The 23,230-nt window shown below is 38.8% G+C and overlaps 1 protein-coding gene and 1 long non-coding RNA gene across 19 annotated transcripts in view; one reads left to right on the top strand and one right to left on the bottom strand.

Moving 5' to 3' along the window:
• LOC111774724 (uncharacterized) overlaps positions 1 to 23,230 on the bottom strand; it is a 253,232-nt gene that overhangs the window by 65,422 nt on the left and 164,580 nt on the right. The gene's annotated exons all lie outside the window — the stretch shown is intronic.
• Positions 1 to 23,230, top strand: part of AQP4 (aquaporin 4) — a 29,724-nt gene that overhangs the window by 2,552 nt on the left and 3,942 nt on the right. For 4 of the 17 annotated variants that reach the window (XM_070275602.1, XM_014727746.3, XM_070275603.1 and 1 more), the window contains exons 2-5: positions 927 to 1,341; positions 2,237 to 2,401; positions 2,685 to 2,765; positions 6,254 to 6,418. In XM_070275602.1, the coding sequence (XP_070131703.1) occupies positions 927 to 1,341; positions 2,237 to 2,401; positions 2,685 to 2,765; positions 6,254 to 6,418 (826 nt within the window). Of the gene's footprint in view, positions 1 to 402; positions 611 to 926; positions 1,342 to 2,236; positions 2,402 to 2,684; positions 2,766 to 6,253; positions 10,730 to 11,880; positions 12,989 to 14,596; positions 14,780 to 23,230 lie in introns of those variants that run through there. The other 13 variants (XM_001494280.6, XM_014727744.3, XM_023647606.2 and 10 more) reach the window with 7 other exon arrangements.

Here is a 23,230-nt window from a genome sequence, read left to right as displayed (position 1 = left end):
GCAGCTTTCCCAGGCGAGGCTGCCGGGCCGCCGAGGAGGCCTGCGGGCGGGCATGGCGCAGGTCCCAGGCTGATAAGCGGCTGTGTTTGTGCACCTGGCCGTTGCCCGGGAGCCTGGCAAGGGCCTGGGAGTGGCCGCTCCCCTGCCTTTGGAGAGGCGCTGCAGGCTCCTCTGGGGCTGAGAGTGACACGTCCCGCGCCGCACGTCCAGACCCGGGCGGCCACGAGGTCCCTCGGCGGCCCGGCTCCGGGACTCCTCCCGCTGGCAGGGGACAAAGAGGGAGTGTCCCGTCCCAGCTCAGGCCCTGCCAGTTCCCGCCGCCGAAGCCAGTCACCATGAGCTCCCCTCCCCGCAACGAGTTTACCTTCTGGGAAGACAGACTTCCAGCATTCCTGGCTTCCCAGCAGACCTCCGGTTAATCCAGTCTCCACTGGGGAGAGGCGAGGGAGCATCACGCTCTAAAAGCCGGTTTCAGAATGCTAGGTTCAGCAATAAATTAACGAAACTGAAAAAGAGCTCCCTTTTTAAAATTGTTTTATGTTCAAAATATAAATAGTATCTGAAAAGTACATTGAACTTAAAAACTTGTTCTGAGGGAATTAACTATAGGGTAAATATATTTTACTCAATTTTTAAGGAAATTGATATAGACATTTTCCTTTCTAGGAACAATTCAGATAATTTTCCAGTGAAATTGGATGATCTTTGAATATTAAATAAAAGGAGACTAGAATAACAATCTCTTGATTATTAATTAAGGAGACAATTAATTAAGGAGATGTTCCAGAAGCATTCTTTCTTGGTCTGCAAGTAACCATGAGAGGGGCCCTGCCCACATTAGGGCAATACTACAGGCCTGGCATCTTCACCTAAATTCATAAACCCTGGTTGGGTAGCCTCTGATGCCAATTTGTCTTTCTTTTCAGTAAGTGTGGACCTTTGTGTAGAAGAGAGAGCATCATGGTGGCCTTCAAAGGGGTCTGGACTCAAGCTTTCTGGAAAGCAGTCACCGCGGAATTTCTGGCTATGCTTATTTTCGTTCTCCTCAGCCTGGGATCCACCATCAACTGGGGTGGAATGGAAAAGCCCTTACCCGTCGACATGGTTCTCATCTCTCTTTGCTTTGGACTCAGCATTGCCACTATGGTGCAGTGCTTCGGCCACATCAGTGGCGGCCACATCAACCCCGCTGTGACCGTGGCCATGGTGTGCACCAGGAAGATTAGCATCGCCAAGTCTGTCTTCTACATTGCAGCCCAGTGCCTGGGTGCCATCATTGGAGCGGGCATTCTCTACCTCGTCACACCTCCGAGTGTGGTGGGGGGCTTGGGAGTCACCACGGTAACATCCTTAACTCTTCTTTTCAAACTAGGACTCCAGGCTTCTTACATACTCTGCTAGATGACACCCTGGTGGCCTGAGAGACCTTCTTAAGATTGCTGATTTATTCCCAAGGAATTTCAGATGATTCTTGATAGGGGTGAAACTGATTCCACCAACATTGACTATATCATATGAAATCATTGTTTGCTAGTGAGTGACTTGGACATTGCTAAGTCTGGGTGGCACAAAAATCGTGTTGGTTTTTGGTTTTTTTCCCCTCTCTCTCATCCCAGTGACCATACTGACTATATAGTTAATCAAAGGCATTTTTATTACAATTATTTGTTGGTTCCCTAGCATAGGAAACAGTTTTGTTTCTTGTCATGTTCATAAGATTTAAAATGATCTACATCGAGTCACACTTGAAAAAATAAATGGGCCTTTGATCCTAGTTTTGTTCTTAGCTGATTAGGAATATCATTTGTTAGCTCAGCACCAGGGTTGATTAAAAACCCGCACACAGTTTAAATGTTAATTGAAATGTATATTAATTAATTTAAACCTAATTAATGGATTTAATCATTACCTTATAAAATTCCAAGACTCAAGAAACTTTTCTAAGATAAGTGCAGCAGTGGCACATTTTGCTCCCTTTGTAGAAACGGACATTCAGCACAAACTCCCGTTTAGTCATTGTAAGAGTAATGAATTACCTGTGATGGCCCCAAATGGGTAGAAATTTATTCCTTCTTTTTCTGGGGGTCTGGGGGACACTGTCTCAATTGACAGTGGGATAGAAGATTCAAATTAACCATCAGTTTTTACAGGGATAAAATATGCTTTTCTCAATGTTATGTTGTCATAGAAAATGTACTCTTGCTTCAATTCAGATGGAGTATTTTTCTCTTTGTAGGTTCATGGAAATCTCAGCGCTGGTCATGGTCTCCTGGTGGAGTTGATAATCACATTTCAGTTGGTGTTTACTATTTTCGCCAGCTGTGATTCCAAACGGACTGATGTCACTGGTTCAATAGCTTTAGCAATTGGATTTTCTGTGGCAATTGGACATTTATTTGCAGTAAGTTTCCAAGTCCATTTAAATAATTGATCCATTTCATTTATCCTCCCCCTAGAGCTGGCCTGAAGATGTTGTGTTTTATAGCTGTAGTTCTTTAGTATCCAGCCACGTCTGTCCATTTTCGGTGATTATTATGCTAACTGTGTGATGAGAATGTTGATACGGCTGCTAACATCTTGAGTTCCTCTAACTAACTTGGCAAATGGCAGCAAATTCCCGTGAATGATACCTGTTAGTAGCTGTGTTTCAGCAATGCCTGAAGTTGTTTTCTTTTTCCCTCTAGATCAATTACACTGGTGCCAGCATGAATCCCGCCCGATCCTTTGGACCTGCAGTTATCATGGGAAATTGGGAAAACCATTGGGTAACCATCATGTTGATAGTTTCCATCTTTCTACAGTTGAGGACAATTACCCATGGAGCTCTTGGTTTTTATTTTTTTTTCATTATATTGCTCACTAGTTTCTCTTACTTCCTCTCAACCTTGACCCCCTCCCCCTACTTTATTACATCTTTCATAAAGACTAGGGAGAGACTAGAACAAACCTGCTGCAAAACATCTCATCTTATATCTGCTTTGGGCCTTCAGTAATAGCCTTTTTTTTTTTTTAAGCACTGCTCTGGGCACTGTATCTGACAGACTGCAGCAGAATATATTGTACATGGAGGTTGCCTATGTGGAACAAGTTACAATCAGGATGGTGTAGTGAATATGGTGTTTAATAATTGAAAATAAAGCCTTCCTGACAATGACAGGAAATATACTTGCCAAAAAAAAAGAAGAAAAAGAAAGAAATGCTTAAAAGCACTGCCTATAGCAAAAATATTTACCTTTTTGTTTACAGAAGCATGAACCCAATTAATAGTATGCAAGTTGGAAGCATGTGAACTGCAGATGGTGAGGAATAAATGGTGCAAATGTTTACACTATTATCACCATAACGAAAGGCGGAAAAATAAATGACGTTCAGAAAAGGCACACTTTTCAATATCATGTCTAATCTACTTATTAATGTGGTGGCAATGCCTCCAGAGAGCAGCGGTATCCATTTTTAAATATCACAATCCATTTTATTTTAATTGTTTCTTACAAAAAAGGAATTTAAATCCATTAAATGAATAATATGGCAGTTTTGAAGGCCACTCACATACTAACATACAATAACCAATAAAAATATGAGACATATGTAAGCCAGCTTCAAATGGGGCTAACTTTTACTGTCATTTATATGTTGTGAATGCTATTTTACACCTTTTATTTTTAATTCATGAATATAAGAATATGTCACTTATGTTTTAATCTCACACATACGGTGATTATTGACCCAGTCAATAATCATGATTGGGTCCACCCAACCATGAGCTACATTGCAAATGAGGAGAAATTGCAACACTGCTATGTACATTTTTCTAAGAAAAGTGTACCAAGTCTTTACCAGTAATCTGTACCATTAAATAACAGCACGAGAGTCCATGTTCAAAAGTAAGAATTTGGACCCAGCCATACAAAAACTTAGTCAACAGTACTATTCATGAGATTGGTCATTTTGCCACTGATATTTCCATTTATGTCCCGAAAGATTTGCCACATTAACAGGAATGGAAATTTTTAATGGGCAGTATATAGATCTTATAATAAAAGTACTTTTAGTTTAACTTATAAATTCAAACTATTTTTGTAATTAAAATTTAGAAAAATGACAACTTTCAATTTAATTTATGAGGACTTTAATATGTGGATGAAAATATGTTTTATTAATTACTTGTTAGTTTCAGTAAACTAGTTAAAATTTAAACAGTAGGAAAATTCTTAACTTGTTGATTGAATCAAGTTTCCCCTTGTTGCTATTTTATAACACACTTAATCCCTACTGAAAAGGAATGTCCATTCTGTAGCAATGGATGTGGGAAACTTAGAACAAATTTAAAGTATATTTGCAGATAGATAGACTGATAGACTAGAAATAACAGCAAAATATTAATGTGAACTTTTTGTATAGTGTAATAATGTTTTATAGTTTTCTTCTTTATACATTTCTGTATTTTCTATATTTTTAGCAATAAAAATTGTTTATCTTATAAATTTTTAAAGTTACTTTAAAGTACATTATGACTTTGTTTTGGAATAGCAACTTGAAATTGAGATTTGTTTATTTTTGAGAGCTTGCAGCCAGATGTGTTCGACAGAGGTCTTTCGGGGAAGTGTTATAATTATGTCACAGTCCTTATTCTCCCTTGTGGGATTTGTAGCTTATGGAACTCACCAAAGGAACAAAGAGCAAAGACATTCAGAGGAGGGCTCTCCTTGTTTCTCCTTTGAAAGGGCATGGAGAGGTCAAGTCTCACATAGTTTCTTTCATGTTCAAGATAAGGAACTTGGTTCCTGCAGTCACCCTACCAACAGTTTTTCTCTTAGGTATATATATTCAGCTTCAGCTTCAAGTTCAAATTTTCTTTAGATTTTGCAATGAGGATGCTAAGTGAGATTAATTCCAGAGAGTGTTTTAAGCCAGAAGCGTTCATCATATTTTTTCATATGGGAGAAGCATAGTGTAATGGAAAATAGTATAGTGGTTCAAAAGAGAGATTTGAAATCAGACAGACCTGAAATCCCAGCTCCACCGCTTGCTAAGCAAGAAATCCTAAGCAAGCTTCTTGCCCTCTCAATGTCAATTTTCTTACCCATAAAATGGCGATAATAATAATATCTACCTCAAAGGTTATTGTTAGAATTAATCCAGGAAAAGTGCTAAGTACAGCCAGCTCAGGAAGAGTGCTCAATAAACAGGGTTTCTGTTGCTCAAGTTTATCTGTTGAGTGTATGTCTGATTTCTACAGCTTTCACGTGCTTTAAAGGAAGTGTTGAGGTTTATCCAAACTCAAAACTTAGCTTATTCTAGACATATATGTGATATGATAAAAACTTCCAGTTATTGAATTAAAATCCTATGGAATTGTTAATCCTCAAGTAACCATCATCTGTAAACTCAGTACAGATCTTTTCTCCAAGTGAGCATTGGCAGAACCATGAGCATGAAAGCACTCTTCAAGAAGAGTCATAAACAAACCATGAGGTTTTCTGTTAAATCAAATTACCAAATTTTAGAGAGGAAAAATATGTAACATAAGGAAAATGACTTAGAGCCAGCCTAGCCACATACATCTTTAAATTGTCTAGGAAACATGCAATGGAGCAGGTTACTATACAATTGGAACTATTAAGTATTATACAAGAATTATTTCAATTTAATCCTGATAATCCATGAGGTATGTATTATTATAATCCCCACTATTCAGATGAGGAAATTAAGGTTTAGGAAGTTAAGTAACTGATGTAAGCGTTCATAAAATGGCTAAGTGGTAGAGCTGGGATTCCATGTATCATGCTGTACTGAATAATGAAAGCCCCAAATGCTAAAATCTGTACTACGATCGTGATTATGCAGAAACCAATGTAAGACGGCAATGTTAAGAAAACAAGATAAGTATTCTCCAGAAATTCTTTTTTTTTTCTAGTTTAATTGAAGAATTCTTAGTGTCTGCTTAATTTGCAGTACCACCAAAGAGGAGCCATCTTTACTTTAAGGATTATCAGAAAATACAAAGAACGTAATTAATGAAAGCAGGAAAAGAGAAGAGGAAACAGTCTTTTCTTGTTTTCTGTTCAAATGTTATTTAGCAATATATGGCTCTCTGGTGTGCATTTGATGTATTTTCTTTCCAATTCTTCTCTTTTTTTATGCATGACACATTTGTTCTCTTAATTTAAACCAGCTAAGTTCTATAGTCATGTGTTGTTCAAAGGAATAGTTTTATTCTACTTACACTCTATAACTTCCATCTTTCCCCCAGATATATTGGGTTGGACCAATAATAGGAGCTGTCCTCGCTGGTGGCCTTTATGAGTATGTCTTCTGTCCAGATGTTGAACTCAAACGTCGTTTTAAAGAAGCTTTCAGCAAAGCTGCCCAGCAAACAAAAGGGAGCTACATGGAGGTGGAGGACAACAGGAGCCAGGTAGAGACCGATGACTTGATTCTAAAACCTGGAGTGGTGCATGTGATTGACATTGACCGGGGTGAGGAGAAGAAGGGGAAAGACCCATCTGGAGAGGTATTGTCTTCAGTATGACTAGAAGACAGCACTGAAAGCAGACAAGAACCCTTAGAACTGTCCTCAGATTTCCTCCCACCCATTAAGGAAACAGATTTGTTATAAATTAGACACGTGCAGGTTTGTTGTTTCATGTCATATTACTCAGTCTAGATAATAAATATCTCATTATTTACCAAGGAGGAATGGAAGAAACCTATTGTGAATTCCAAGTCTTAAAAAAATCTTTTAAAAATATCCCAAAGCAAATATGTATCTAATTTGTCTAGGTGCCATTCACTAATAATCGATTTAAAATGCGTGTCAAGATTTGGTTAAGTCTTGCCTGACAAAACTTATAGACATACCTATCAGCTTACTCCTCCTCTACCGTGAAACTGGCATTGTCAATCTTCATTTGAGTATTTATCCTGTTAACTCAAGTTTATCAATGGCAAAGTACAGTATGTCACAGAATCATGCACATTCAAGAAAGGAAATATACCGAGCTCTTTTATGGACAATCCCTTATTTATAAACTACCTCGGCAAAAGAATATTAACAACGGTCATTGCTAATGAATTGTTTCCATTTATATTTCAAATACCCAACTTTCAACCCAAACTCCAATTTATAATATTCCTTCTTCCTCCTCAATGCCCAAGGTAATGGAGAACTAAAGCCCAGAAATTTGAAGAATGTTCAGAAACCCTGTATAATTATTAATTCCACCCACTAAAACATCCAAATCATAAGGAACCCCTCTTGAGATTCAGGACAAACAGACTTGTAAGATCTTATGGGGGTGAGGGGGGAATTACCATCATACAAAAATCATAAGGACAAAGGAAATCTGTATTTTGGCCTCAAATAGTTGATCTGTTTTCAGTGCACATCCTCAAATACACTACCTGAAGTTAACAATCTAAGCTTTTAACCACTTAACAAGTCTGCTTAGTTTTTTTAACTTACTGGCAAAACTGGGGGGTTTGTGTGTTTGTAACTTTGGTTATCTACATTTAAACATTACTGAGACATATTTTTGATAACAAGAACATAACTAGTTGAGTCCTGACTTTTTGATGATGATTAAGCTCTGCTCACTCTAGAAGGTGTAGGCCAGTCCTGCCCAGCCCCAATCTCTATTGCCCTCTGACATTTGTTGATAGTCTTCACTGTGTGTGTAATAATATTTTAATGAATTAAAATGCGTGAGAGACAAGGAACAACATGGTTGCAGAATAAAAGGGTGAACACATCACAGAACTGTGTATTCAAAGCTGACTAGGTAACCAGTCTCACTTGCAGAGGTATTGTATGTAACTCAACACATTTTTGAAGTGTTTTCATTACTCACCCATTTATTTGTCAAAATAGTTTGTCTTTCCTGTACCGCTTTGCCTTATGTCAATAGAAAGGGCTCTGGAAACCCCAGTTTCTATCATCTGAACCGTCTAGTCTAGCTTTTTATCTTAGACAAGGAGCTGCAAATATCAGTTTCACTGAACAAAAGCGAGGAGTAAAGCAAAAATCAATCACTGCAAAGAGTGGCTTGTAAATAGCTGATAATCAAGGGCCTCCTTCTCCCATGCACAGTTCCAACTGTGTGCCACTTTTTAGTGTTAATGGCAGTTGTGTGTCTGTGGCAGTGAGATAATGGACCACTATTAAACCTAATTCTCTTCGGTGCTAGAAAAGTGATGCATAAGTTTGCCAGAAAGTCCTCACACGGGTAGGCCTGGGAGTGCTGCTAGTGTTTTTTATGGCAGGTGTGAAATCCCAGGCTTCCTTCTCAAGGATGTAGCCAACCACCCACTTCGCCAGTGATGCACGTTGCTTCCTGTTTGTGGCAGCATCTATAGGATCTAGGGTTCGATTCTAAGGATGGTTTATGCCCGTCTTTTCAAATGTTTGCACAATATACCACTAAAGGCTTAAAATTGGGGGTGGTTCAGCTTATAACATAATACTATCAACCATCGGCAAACACGTCAGTTCAAAAATAAGTTACGTTAACAAAGAAAAGTTAAACCGAATTTCTGAATACGCTTACAATTTACTGGCTTATAATCATTTTTATTCAGTCATATGATTTGCTTCTTATACACTCATTTCCAGTTAGAGCATTCAATAAGTTAGTGCTTGAAAAAAAAGGGTGAACGATGTTTTTGTAATTTGTTTTCCAGCAACTAGCAGAGTGCCTGGCACTTAGTAGGTATTCAAAATAAGTGTGTTAGTTAATAAAAATGTATAAATTTCATTTGAGATTTAAGAATATGAATAATTTTCCTTTAACCTTTATTTTGCTCAATATTTAATAAAAGCATGGTTTCAAGGACTATTGAGGGAAGGCAATGTAAACGTAAACCCATAAAATATATTTTTCCATTCTACTATTTTAGAGGTACGCAGTGAACGAAAGCTTTAGCGCATTTTTTCCCCGCATATGAGACAACATATTCTGTATTTCACTCAAGGCTCTGCCAGTAAAAAGTAATGAAATTGTACCTTTCTAATGACATCTATGCAGCAGGGGTCTATTGCCTTGTGGATGGCACCAAATTATCCAAGTGTATTAGGAGACTAGGGCTTTTTCCTTTAATCCCTTCTTATTAATGAAGTGCATCATGCTGCTCCCAGGAGAGTGCTGCTGACAGATACACAGAAAAGAGATCAGAGAGAAAAAACTGGAAGGACATAAATGAATTATATCCAGCCAGGAAACGATGCCAACCATCTCTTCCCTAAGGAAAAGTACACAAGTGCCCCCAAATTATAAGGTGGTCCCTACACTGAAAATGTATATAGTTTGCCAAAAGAGTACAAAGAGTAAGAGTCATTTTTTAAATTTTCAGGGCTTTCTTAATAATTTGGGGCCCAGAATTTGAATGTATGTTTTTGTTGCTGAAGATGACATTTTCTTCAAAGAGTCCTAAACTTTTACACTGGAAGGAAATATTTTCTGATACCCAAATAGTTTCCTAAATTTAAGATTCCTACACTTTGTTTCTACTCTTTGACACTTTTCATAAATTCTTGTACTTTCTTTCTGTCGTCTGGCCCTTTTCCTAATGAAGTTGATAGGTGCTAGCAAGAACTGCTACTCAGTCTGGAAGATTTTACAAGGAGACTAGAAATATTTGAATAACATACATCATGGAATTAAGTTGTCTAATTAATTATTACGGTCTGAGTCCAAATAGCACAGAATAGTCTTCTTAGGCCGTGAAACTAGGCAACTCATTTACTGGTTTAAACTCAATAATGAACAGGAAAGTTTCAAAGAAGAGTAGCAAATTGAAACGCTAAAATTCATCCTATTCTGGTGCAGCCCTTTGTCGCAACATGTTGACACTGTCCCAACATGTTGTGAACGTTTGACAGAGAAATTGCCTTTGTGACAACTGAAGATGATATTGGGAGTTCAATAGATAACATTATCAAACAATAGAAAGCCAATATAAATTCTCCTCATAAGCACTAGAGAATATGCAAATTCAGAATATTTTATACCTGAGAGGAATTGTCTTTCATAATGTTTATGGCAACAAAAATATTAGGAAGATATGGTGACTATTTGGAAAGTGTAATGTAACAAAACTCACTTTCTTCACCACAAATTTTGTGTGTTTGCATTGGTATTGTAGTACTTTATAGATCACCCCAAAAGTGTATTAACTTTTGAAACCCATAATTCTCTGAAATGCATGGACAACATTTAATTGAGGCCCCAAAACTGTGGCTGCTCACTTTTGCAAATGACCATAGCTTGTGAAAATACATATCAAATAAATATGATACGATATGAACATTAAATTTAAGAGCAGCTATAATGGTACCCATGCATGCCAAAATCCAAGAGCTAAAAAATGTGCCTAATTTATATAACCCATTGGAATATATTTCTAGATTCTCTTCAGAATTAATTAAATAAGCATGCAATTTATGAAAGTACATAAACAATTGTTTATCACTTTTATGACCCAAATCACAATAAACTTGTAATTCATGATAAACTGGTCAGAATAAACTGAACATATGGTTATATTCACAATTATTTATTAACTGAAATTTTATTCCAACATTAGAGCTAATATTAAGGAGATTTAAACTATAATGTCTAATATTCGGAATAATCTATTAAACAATTAGCATTGTGGTTGATTCCCATGAATTATGTTGTATCTCATACTACTAAGCTTGTGCAAATAAACTTTTTAATGTTTTAAAAGGCAAGCACTGTGTTTGATGATGTTTGAAAATTCATTCATAGTTTTTGCATGTTAGATCTTAGGAGCATCCTGTAGAATGACCAGAAGATTTAGATATTTGACTATAACCAACACCAAATGAAATGATGGGAGGATCCATATAATAAAATGTATTTTTTGAGAGCCTGCAAAGTATATACTGTAGTATGCCCTGATGTAGACAGTGAAAATTGCGTTTGCATGGGCTTAAATCTAAATTTCCACATCTATGTAGAATAGATCATTGAATATTAGCGATCATTATAGTGAGTCTAAAAGTGAAGACTTAAACAACTGTGACTCAAATAGATGACCCATCCTTAGGGCATTTGGCAGATTCTGTCTACCCAGTTGGATAGCATAGACACCATGAGTACTGGTTTAGTCCCTTGCGTTCTTGGTTTGAAGGGCTTCTCAATTTTGAGAGGTTAGAGACCCTCAGGGAAGGATTGAGGACAATCTCTTATGCAGTGTGCAACCCATCAGATGAGCAGTGAATGACACCTCAGGAGCCAGGTGGATATGCACCTCTCTTATAGCATTTGTCACGTTGTAGTGAAATCATTTGTGTAGGTGTCTGTCTCCCCTGCTAGGTTCTAAACGCCTTTAGGGTTAAGACTGTGTCTTATTTATTCTGTATCCCCCACCCTCAATTGAGCACTAGGCTTGACATTTTGCTCAATAAATGCTTGTTGCATAAATGAATAAAGAACTTAAGGATTATCTTACAATCATTAGGAAATGTCTAATGAGCACTATCCCTCAATTTAGTTGTTTTTTGCTGTTGTATATGTGTGTGCTAAATATTTGAATTCTTATAGTTCCAGTTAGGATCTCAAAATTAGCTCAAACACCAAAGCAAAATAAAACAAAAAAATGCACAGAAAGAATGAAACACTAATTGGATTTCTAAAATTTATATCTGATGTGTAGGCAACAAGACATGTTTTCATTGCTATATTTATACAATGGCCAGATGTTAGATGAAATTTAGCTCAATGACTATTTCAGCAAGAAAAGTATTTTAACAAGCATGGGGAGCCAGAGATATAAATGTCAGCCTGAGTTTAGATAATTATCCTGCTTGAAAATGTCTAAAACAATATGTCACCTGAATTAATTCTTACTATTTTTTAGTTTTTCCACCTCTTCACTTTTCAGGTTTAAGGAGACTTTGAGGACCCTTAAAAGCTGAGTTGACTTCTGCTGCCTCCACATATTCAGAAGTCTCTGAGAAACCGTGACATTTATTTTTGCAACCTTTGTGCATAGCACAGTGGTAGTACATGGCCAGTGCTCAATAAATGCAAGATGAATGGATGAGTGAATGGATAGATGGATGGATGGAGGGATAGATGGAGGGAAGAAACACTTCAGTCTGGAGGTATTAAGTTACTCTGTGAACAGATAGAAATCAAATTGCTTTTCTACTTATGAAAGCACTGGCCAAGGATCAGAATGGTAGAGGAGGAAAGCACGGAGTCGAATAATCATCAATAATGAGCATATATATATATATATGCTTTAGAATTTATAAATATTACTCTCAATCATTTAATCTTCAAGGCTCATTGTGAGGTAAGTATTACTATCATTCTCATTTCCAAACATGGGGAAACCAAGTATCAAGAAGATTAAGTAAATCACCCAAAATTATACCCAGTGGTAAAGCAGAAACTAGAATCTGCATCACGATTAATCCCAATCCCCTGTGTTATTCCCCTAAATCACACACAGTTCCCCCATTCCTCTATCAGCCTAATTTCCCATCAGCCATGTTTCCTTAAGTGGCAAGAAACATATTCTATCCACAGTAGGGCAAATCCTTATGTACAATACCAACAAGGTGCAATAAATTAAGTACTACAGACCTGGAGTAAGTATTACAGAGCTTAGAAATGATCTCAAATAAGAGAATAGGGTTGACTGTTGAAATGGGTTTACTTTAGGATACTTTGGGTGATTTAGAAAAATTTTGATTGGTTTTTCCTTAGGAAAATATTATAAAGACCACTATTTAAGATATGTTTCATTTCGTACAGAAACGAGAGTAGGGGATTAATTGCAAAGTTACTGATAGGTGTCCCACATTTCAATAATAATAATAACAACTTTCAATGATTGAACACTTCCTCTGCATCAGACGTATACTTTACCCTGTGTTCTCATTCCTCATAGAAACCTTAAGAGGTGGGTATTGCTGTTACCCTCATTTGACAGTTGAGGAAACCGAGGTTTAAGAGAAGTAAGTAACTTGTCCAAAGTCAAGCAGCTACTAAGTGGTAGAAGTGGGATTTGAACCCAGGCAGTCTGTCCATAGACTCCACTCTTAGCCTCTGCCCTGTATTGTCTCCTACCGGTGGTGCTGGAGGTTTCCAGTCCTTCCAACTTTCATATCCGCTTTTTCCAAGGCTTTGACTTTTCATATCCAGCACAGATTGCAGTGTGTTTGAACCTCTCAGTTGTTGCCAACTTAACCTCTGATTATCATTCTGACCACCTCTGAAGGAAGACTGAAATATTCAAGTGCAAATGCCACAAAGATAAATCAACTAAACTTACAAAGTACTATTTTTGAAAGGGATTTGGAATGGCCAAGAAAACTTTCTTTAGTGAGCAGGGGTATGACAGAAACCTCTTATACACTATACCTTCCACTTTTTAGCTCAGATTTCCTGGTTGGTCTTTAATTTATCTAATTTGATCATTTCTCTTTGCCCTTCACTGGGACAAGTAACATGTATTTCAATTCTTCTTTACCCATTAATCACCCAATCAATATATATGCTTGAATATCTATTTTGTTCAAGGCTCTATAGAAAATTTTAATAAATTATATTTATTTATTAAATATTTATTTTATTGATAAAATAAAATTTAAATAAGGGAATCAGTTAAATGGTGTTTGACAATACTTACCCTAGATCAGCCAGTAAGTTTACAGACTGTATTTTTTTTTAATAAAATAAAATAAAGGTATTTTTGAGTGGGCCAATTGTAACATTGTTACAATGGCAACAGCTTTGGGAAACAATTGCACAGAATGACCACTGCCAGTACTTTCCCTTTCCTTCAATAGTAAGAGGAGAAAATTGGCATTTATAAAATGGAACTGAACACAGTTAGTACCTCCGTTTCCAAACTAAAGGACTGGCGACTAAGTGTCCAAATATTTTGATTCAGACTCTCAGAAGACAAAAATTGTTTTAAATATAGAGATGTACAACCAATGACTGTGGAAAACTGTTTAGATTTTGGGCCCCCAGAGGGGAAAGACAAGAAAAGAGGCAAGGAGGGAGAGAAGGAGGGACGGTGGGAGGGAGGGCTGGCTGGAATCCCTCAGTTACAGCGAAGTCTGTGCAGAGGGGCTCCTAGGGCTCCAGCCCCATCCAGCGCAGGAGTTGAGAAGACAGCAGTTGCCCCTGTGCAGAGAAAAGTCCCTGTCCTAAGTTAGAGTGTTCTTGTCATCCTATATTGTAATTAGCGCTGCTGTCATTCTATATCGCAATTAGCCCCAAAGAGAACTGGACTAGGCATTGTCTTCAACAAACTTAAGCCCTCATCTCAATTTTAATTGTCAAAATGTCAGGCAAAAGGGAAATAGATCCCTCCCAGGAAATGAAAGGTCTCGCTGAATCTCGATTGTCAGGAAAAAAGGCAGGATGAAAGCAGGATCTCCCCATTTCTCTGAAGAAATCTGGCCTCTAAAATTTATTTCTTTAAGAAAGAAAAATTATGAGCCTACATCTCAGCACATGGGCCCTGGAACTAACTCGCCATATTAAGCTACTCCAGAATTTCAATGTCAAAACTTATCACAAAGGACGTAAGTTTTATCTTGTTGTTTCAAAAGCTAATCTTCTGGAAACAGTCGCAGTAGAACTGAAGACTGAGAGTGGCTGGGATTTCTCTAGCGACCTGCTGTAAAGAAGAGTTGAGAAAGACTGAGAGAGATTATTCAGCCCTGTGGTGTTGCTACATTGTGGTTAAATCATTCATATTCTTTGAACTCTAATAAAAAATTCTCATCAAACAATGATGACATTTTCATCTCATCAAAGTTTAATCACAAGAGTATTGTAATTCTGATTTTCCTCACCTCAGTTCAAATTGAAAGTAATTGTCAGACGTCATTTTAATTCTAACCATTACATCCCTTCTTACATGTTCTCCCTCACGTTATTATGGCCCATTTTGTTCTCTAAGAGGCATGTCATTTTTTTCTGCTATTTAAGCAGTTTTAAAAGAACTCTGTCACCTACTTACAAATAGTACACTTAAGGTTCATTTTAAAAAGCATTTGAGATAACAAATTAACACGAATAGAAAATGTTTCCTTGAAACGCTGAGAGACACGAGGGGTAATAGATTCTGCCTATGGAATTGCTTGATGTTGGAAAAACACTTAATTGCCTGAATTCTTGATGGTTTCAAAAAATTTTTTTCTTAGCAAATCCCAGCATGATGGGCTTAAGTTGTACAAAAGCAGAGAGGTAAATACAAGCTTGTTTAATTTTCTCCCATTGACATTTTGGAGAAATAACTCTCCTTTAGTCATGAAGCATCCTGGGATCTGGGCTGAGAAGTGAGAGCAATTTTACTCCAATTGAGAGAGAGAATGGTGGCTCCCTCCAGGGGATGGCAAGTAAGTCCTTATCACCGCTTCCAAGGATGTATGGAAAGCTTGCAACAAAATCCAAGAGCATTGTGGAACTGGGGATGATATGTGTGTTGTATTTTCTGTGTTTTCCACAAGGGATTATCATCAGAATCAGAAGGGAAAAAACGAACGTTATAATTATAGAGACCTAAGAGACCTGACTTAAGTATAAGGGTCGGAGGGGAACATGGAGGATAGAATGTGGAGCCGTTTAGGTGGTAATGGTTCTCATGTCTGTGTCTCTGTCAAAGAACAGAAAGCTCAACCAAAGCAAGGATCCTACACTCAAATTCTTACGGGGTAAGTGGGCAAGTGATGGAAAGGAGTCAAGAAGTCCCCGGGGAGACTGGAGCAAACTTGACTCAGCAGATTCTTGTCGTCTATGACCTTGGGTCCAGTATGGCCTGATCTTCTAGTATTTTAGGCAAACTTGAAATTCAAAACTATACATGTAGTCTCAAATTCTTAAATCTTGGGTTAAATGTATTTTTTTTAAACTATAGAGGCAAAGAAAATATGACTGAGGCTGGACCAGGCTCAAGGATCATCAGTTTGAGATCTTTAACACCTCTTGGACATCTTCATATAGGTTCCTCAAACACCTCAAAAACATGTTCTAAGCTAAACTAATTGCCCTCAATTCTTCCAGCTTGTTTCTCCTCTTGTGTACCCCAAACCACAGAGTTGTCTAAGCCAAAACATGGCGGTCAGCCACATGTAGTTCCCCCTTCCCATTCAATTATTTGCCAAATCTATGATCTCTTAAATCCATCTTGCCTCCATCCCTACTGTCTCTACTTTGGTTCAGGCCAATGCAATAATTATGTAGATAATTATATTAGCTCCAAACCCAGTGGTCCTCAACCAGGGATGACTTGGCACCCCAGATGATAATTGGCAATGTCTGGAGATATTTTTGGTTGTTACAACTCAGGGTAAGTTTCTGGCATCTAATGGACAGATGCCAGGGATACTTCTAAACATCCTACAATGCAAAGGACAGTCCTCTATCCCCTAACAAAGAATTATCTGTCTCAATATGTCAATAGTTCTGAGGTTGAGAAATCCTGCAACTGGTCTACCTGCCTTCAGTCTTGCTTTTCTCCAAGCAAGAAGGATAACTCTCTCTTAAAAATGAAATATTTCAAGGTTATCTTTTCAAATTGAAATAATATCTTTTCATCTTTTAAAGGTTATCTTTTAAAAATGAAATCAGGAGGCCGGCCGTGTGGCCTACTGGTTAAGTTCAGCATGCTCCACTTCAGTGGCCTGGGTTCACAGGTTCAGATTCCAGGTGCAGACCTACAAGACTCATCAGCCATGCTGTGGCAGTGACCCACATATAAAACAGAGGAAGACTGGCACAGATGTTAGCTCAGGGCTAATCTTCCTCAGCAAAAAAAAAAAATATATATATATATATATGTATATATATCATATTTCTTTAGTAAAATCTGGGAGATATTGTTTATTTTTCTATCCAAATCCCACACACATACTTCTTTGCAACAAGAATCCTTTTGCTCCAGAGAAGAAAGGGCCCTCAGTTCCATGGAGTAAAGGTTTATTAGGCTTACCCAATCAAAGTAATTTAGTTGCCCTCTTCAGTGATTGGTTTAGGAAAGGGCCTGAGAATAATTTAATGTCATCTGAGAAAATATTCTCTATTCCTGAAGGAGGCTGTGATAGATTTAACTGCAAAGATGGCATAATAACAAAACATTCCTGTGTATGTGTCTCTTTGCGATATGACTGCTCTTCTTCCCACGGTGGGGTGAAATCCATTTCTCATCTCTTGCACTAGGGCTGTTCCTGTAACTTGCCTTTACCAATAGAATGTTGCAGAATGGCCTTGTGGGATTTTTGAGACTAGGCCTCAAGATGCCTTGTAGCTTCAGCTCTCACTTCCTTGGATCACTGCCTTGAGATTGCCATGTGAAGCTCAGTCTAGTTAACTGGGAGATGAAAGACCGCTTGGAGCAGGGAGGCCAGCTGCCCCAGCCATCCCAGCTGAGGCCCCAGACATGTAAGTGAGGTTTTCTTAGACCATCCCGCCCCAGTTAAGCGACCAATTGACTGACTGCAGGTGAATGAGTGAGTCCAGGAGAGAGCAGCAGGCCTGCCCAGCTAAGCCCAACCCAAATCGCTGACTCACAGAGTCATAAGTGAAATGGTGATTGACTGTTTTCGGCCATTAAGTTTTGATGTGGTTTGTTATGTAGCAGTAAATAACTGATACAGAGACATAGGAAGGAACATGGCTTTTTCCCTCCTTCCACCCTTTGGACGCTGTTGCGTGAGGAAGCAATATCGGGCTTTTGCAGCTATTCTGAGAGACATACCTGGCGCACTGAGAAGAGCAGAGTAGAAAGAGTCTGGTCCTTCACGATGTCACTGAGCTGCTGAATTAACCTCCCTACCTCTAGTCCTCTTGTTACATACTAAAGTACAGTAAAATTCCCTTATTGTTTAAGGCACTTTTATTTGACCTCTCTCTCACTTGCAGAAAAAAGTGTCCTTCACTGGATTTCCACTGTCCTTAGGATAAAATTAAGTCCACTCACGATCTAGTCCCGCTTATCCTCTAGCTTCATATCTTGGTACCACCCACCTTGCTCCCTTACTCCTCTGCCCATCACACTTACCTTGACCTTCTTTCAGTTCATCAAATGAGCCATGCTCTTGCTCAGGGCCTTCACGTGTCCTATTCCTTCTGCCTGGAGCTCTCTACTAACCCAACCACCACACACCATCACTCTACCTTTCATTAGGGATTTGGTCCCTAATCCTTCCACCACAAGTGTGGAACTTCTGAACTGTGCACTTCACCATAGGGTGGTCTGACCGGGCAGTTTAGGTGCAGAAGCCTTGACGTCACTATCTTCAGGCCTTTGTTCTTAGGCTGGTCAGATTCCCCAGAGAAACTCTTCAATCCCCTGCATGCAAGGTGAAGGCCTGGCTGTTCAACATCTCGAAGCTGAATGTGGGAAGAAGTCTGGGGGGTGATCTCCACATCCAATGTCAGATGCACTCCCTTAATCCCCTGTTTTCTGTACTGTATCTCCATCCTCAACTGAGCCCAGTTTCTCTCTCTGGAAAAATTAATCCTCCTTTTCTTGCCAAGGTGGTTGGTTGTTGAGCTGGCAAGGTGATCTGGAAATCTGACAACTTCAAAAACTCACTTTCAATCAGTCCTTCTCATTTTAGTTTGTCTAAGCACTCCATTTCTAGAAGTTCCAAGTGCTACCCATTTCCGAGCTGTGGATTCTGAGTACAGAGAGTTGGATTTCATCTTTCTCTACTTGAAGTTAACTTTCAGTTCTCTCAGGTGCTTTATCACTCATCCATCAGCTTTCCAGGTTACAAAATTTGTACTTATAGCCTCCTTTCCTGTTCTTCCTATCTTTGGGGGCTTAAGACTTTTTAAAAATCACTTTAGAATTGTTTTATGAGGATCTTGGGAGGGAGTTAAAATCTTAATCTGCCATCTTTGTACAGGAATCCTCCAATCTCTTCTGTTCTTGGCTTAACATTACTTCCTCTGAACCCCTCGAGCCTGCCTTGGGTGCCTCTGCTACAGCTCCCCTGTCAACACTTTGTGCTCCTCCATCGGACATGTGCATGTGGGTGTGGATAGCACCAAAACACAAATTTATTTTTGTCTCTTCCTGTTCCTTTAAACTGTTATTCAGTGAAGATAATCTTCCGCTGTCTCTAGAAGTTGACATAGCCTCATGATTTTCTGCTTACTCACATGAAAAAGACAAATTCACAAAACCAGATTCACTAAGTAGAATGTTTCCTGCCCAAAATATTAAGCAATTCCTCAACCTTCAAAGTTAAGAATGCTCCCTCTCACCCTTGCTAAGGCCTATAGTTGGCAGCTGCCTGACTTCCAGGAAAAGGGTAAGACGAGCTTCTGCTCTCTTTCTCTCTTCTTCTCTCCTCCTTTCCCTTTCACAGCGGCTCACTCAGTTGTGAGCAGAGGGGAAAGTAAGCAGAGTTGCCAGGTTTAACAAATAAAAATACTGGTTAGGTAGCTTTGAGCTCTCTGATCTGTCTCGTGATTATTGCTCACTCTTTCCCTCATAGATTATATTTTTGTTTTGTGTCATTTGTTTTTTAATTCTTTGGCATTCCCATCCCTAGAGACTCCTCACTTGCAAGTCTCAAGACGAGCTGAAGGGGCCATGTTCCATCTTCCAGGCCTGCAATCAGCTCTCTGACCCTGGTTCACAGCAGGAATTAAGAGGGTTCCAGCCTGGCCCTTTCTCCCATGGGAAACACTCAGACATTCCCCATTCTGACAAACTCTGAGCATGCAGGCTGATCCCTGTGCAGCATCAAAGCAGCTCCTCATCCTTTCTGTCCCCCTCTAGATTTCCCAGGTCAGAGTTAGGCTCCAGTCTAAGGTGACCCCATTCCCAATACACACAGCAAGCTCTCTAAGTAATCATGTTAAGAGTTTGAGGTGAAGATGTGGTATTCCCTTTCCATCCTACCCTTTCGGGTAAAACCTGTGGGCTCATAACCCCATTTCCTCTAGGGAATTCCTTCTCAAATCCTTCTTTCTGCTCTACAGGCTTATAAAGCCTTCATCTGGATGTGGGTCCAAAAGTTAAGGAACTCGTTCTAGTATATTACTTTATAAATTACGTGTCAGGGAGAACCTGTTTCACATTGACTTTGATTTCTCATGTCTGTCACAGCAATGTCTTAGTTGAAACAGAGGCAGAAAGAGTTCATTTTCAAAATTCTCTTTCACTTCGTAAGATGTCTGCGTCTGCCCACTAGTTCACAAAACTTGCTGAGGATAAGGGGTCATTGGAGCATCTCCAGAACCTGGCACACAGACAGCAATCTGTAAATATTTACTGGTTGGTAACCGAATGACTGAATTGGCCAATACTGGTTTTCTACACCGGGCTGTTACACCACAAATGGCCGTCGATTATTTCTCTCTACCCAGGAGAGGCGATTTTTAGTTTCAATTTGCAGAAAGAACAGAAATGCTGTCTTGAGACAAAGTTACAAGTGAAGATCGTTAAAATTTCTTTTTCAGAAGATTTTAACATGGGATCAATATCCGTCTGTTTCAAGTGGTTCAGGGGCTATACTTGATAAGGAGTCAATTAAAATACCCAACTGGGGAGATGTTCCAACATCATAATTCTATGAAAATACAATAGCTTTGTCTCATTTCTATGAAGAAACTGAAACTAGATTAGCAGAAAATTAAGTTGGTCAGGACTCTTTTTATTATTTAAGCTAAGGGAAACATGAAAAGTAAAATTATATCTTATTCTAAAATTCTATGATCCTATGATAGGAATAGTGGAAAATAATTTGGACTTTTCAAATACTTCCAGCCATAATTTTGCAATTTCTAGTTATAAGCATTTGGAACATATTATATTAGAATTTCTGTCTTGAATCGTTCTCACATTAATACTGAATTTGCTGGTAGTTATTCAAGAAAGAGTGGAAAAGTTTATCCAGGGTTATAGAGAGGATTTTGGACCACATAAAATTTACCTGATGTAAATATCACCTAAAGTGAGTTTTCTTTCTAATCTATTATTATGGAATTCATGAATTTATCATATGTACACCTAACTGTTTCCCAAAAGGATTTAAGGCAGATCTCAATTTTTAAAAAAAGATATCTGGGTACACAGAGTCAATATAGGAAACAACAAAGGCTCTAGACAGAATGACACTTATCTATATTGAGTCGGAGGTGAGACATTCACAGCACTTAAGCACTAAATTTAGCTCTAAAATTTCTGATATCAAGTCAAAAGAGGAAATATAATGGCCTATATTAAATCTGCCATGACATAAAAGGGAAAATATCAACTCTTCAAGGGTTGCTATTTTAGTTTTGTACTAATCCAGGAATAATTTATCCTATGATTCCTCATATAATGATAGCTAACACATAGTGAGTATCTATTTGGTGCTCAGCACTTACCTAAACTCTTTATACGTATCAATAATTTAATCATCATAACAGAACTGCAAGATAGATATTATCCCTGCTTTACAGATTAGAAAATAAAAGCACAGAGAGATAAGTTACCTGTGGTTACTGCTAGAAAGCAGCAGCCATAATCTGGAACCCTAAAGCTCCTGCTCCTGACTGCCACATGGCGTAAAATCTTCTTCAGTGGCTCCACAGATGATGTCAAAGGTATCCATTTCTTACATCAACACTCAGTTGAAGCCAGGGGTGTAATGTTGAACTTAATGTAAGCATTTGCACTATTAAAACCTAGCTAATAGAACTATTAGAACTTAGCTAACGACACACAAATTATTCATTACTCAGTATACTATAGGAGTAGTCCTCGACCCCCATGATGCTTTGAAATTTATCCTAATGCAGAGGATGCCCCAATGTGGCTCGGCTAGAGTAGGGATGGCATCACAGAGGGAAGGAAAAGATCGAGCTGACACAGGGGGCTTCCTCCCAACATCCAGGATGGAAGAAGCAACCAGAGAGCTGCAGGCTAGGTCTGTCCCTCCCTCATGGTGTGTTGACCAACCAAAGATTGTCATGCACAGTTTATTCAAAAAAAAAAAAAAAAAAAAAAAGCTGCCAATATTGAAATTTGCAGGAAATTTTACAAGCTTCTCCTTAAAAATTGGATAATGAGGCATGCCTGGACCCCCATCCTTGCAAGCTGCCATGGCCAAAGCTAAGGGCTTACACTCCATTTGGATGAACTGTGTCTCTGTCAACCACACTCTGCCCACTCCACCCTGCCTCTTCCCCCAGACCCCTTTGACTCATGTGTGTCACCTCCTGGATTCCTGGAGGCATTTGAGATTGTATTCCTCATGACTAGGAGGCAGTGAGGCAAGACTTTGAGCAGTGAGTTAGAACAAGCACTTGTGCCATGAAAAAAATTAATTAATTTTGGGTTTCGTCTTTATCCTCTATGTGGGAGAGATCTTGTTTAATTGATTTGCAGGTGCCACAAATATATCTAAGTGCAAAATGCACCCAAGTGGAAAAAACTGAATTCCTTTCAGAGATTGCTGCCCTAAATGAGACAAGGAGAAGAAATTCTTAAATGTGCCAGGAGAAGAGGTAACAAAAAGAGAGGAAGAAAGAGGTGGGAGCTCGGAGCTAGGTGGTGGGAGGCTGTTCCCCTGAGATGTGATTCCTCCTAGTGACCTACCAAATGCTCAAAGTCGCACACATGCGTGTGCGTGTGCGTGTGCGTGTGTGTGTGTGTGTGCGTGTGTGTGTGTGTGTGTCCTGCCACAAAAGAGAAAGGAAGGACGGAGGGCAAGATGGCAAGCTAGCTTGATATGAGTTTTTATGATGCTGAATTCTGCATCCAAAGTTTTACTAAAGCCAGCAGAAGCAGCCAGTATCAACACGGGGCCCAGAGATAGAAAAGCATAAAAAAGACAGCTGTGGGGACTTGCAGAAATTAAAATGAATGCTCTGGACTCTCAAGACCTGGGAGGCAGGCTTTCAAGCCAAATCTAAGCAGATCTCAAAGGTACAGGGCATCCCAGCTGACCTAGGGTCGCCCCAAATGAAGCCTATTCCCCACTCAGCATCCAGGAGGGTCAAAGGGTTGCTGTAGATGCGATAAAGTTGGTAGATAATTTTCTATTAAAACTCAGTCTCTAAACAACTAGTTTCCAACATTTAATGAAAATTTCCTTTAGTAACATTAGACAGATTTGGATGTACAATTTCCCCCTGCCCTGACACACACGTACGCACATACACACACACATTCCTTCTCTAAAAGCAAAATAATAGCAGTAGCAACAACCACTTATATCTTGGTATTATGACAACCT

Source organism: Equus caballus, chromosome 8, assembly GCF_041296265.1.
Source record: "Equus caballus isolate H_3958 breed thoroughbred chromosome 8, TB-T2T, whole genome shotgun sequence".
NCBI lineage: Eukaryota > Metazoa > Chordata > Mammalia > Perissodactyla > Equidae > Equus > Equus caballus.
This window is presented reverse-complemented; position numbering and strand designations above follow the sequence as displayed.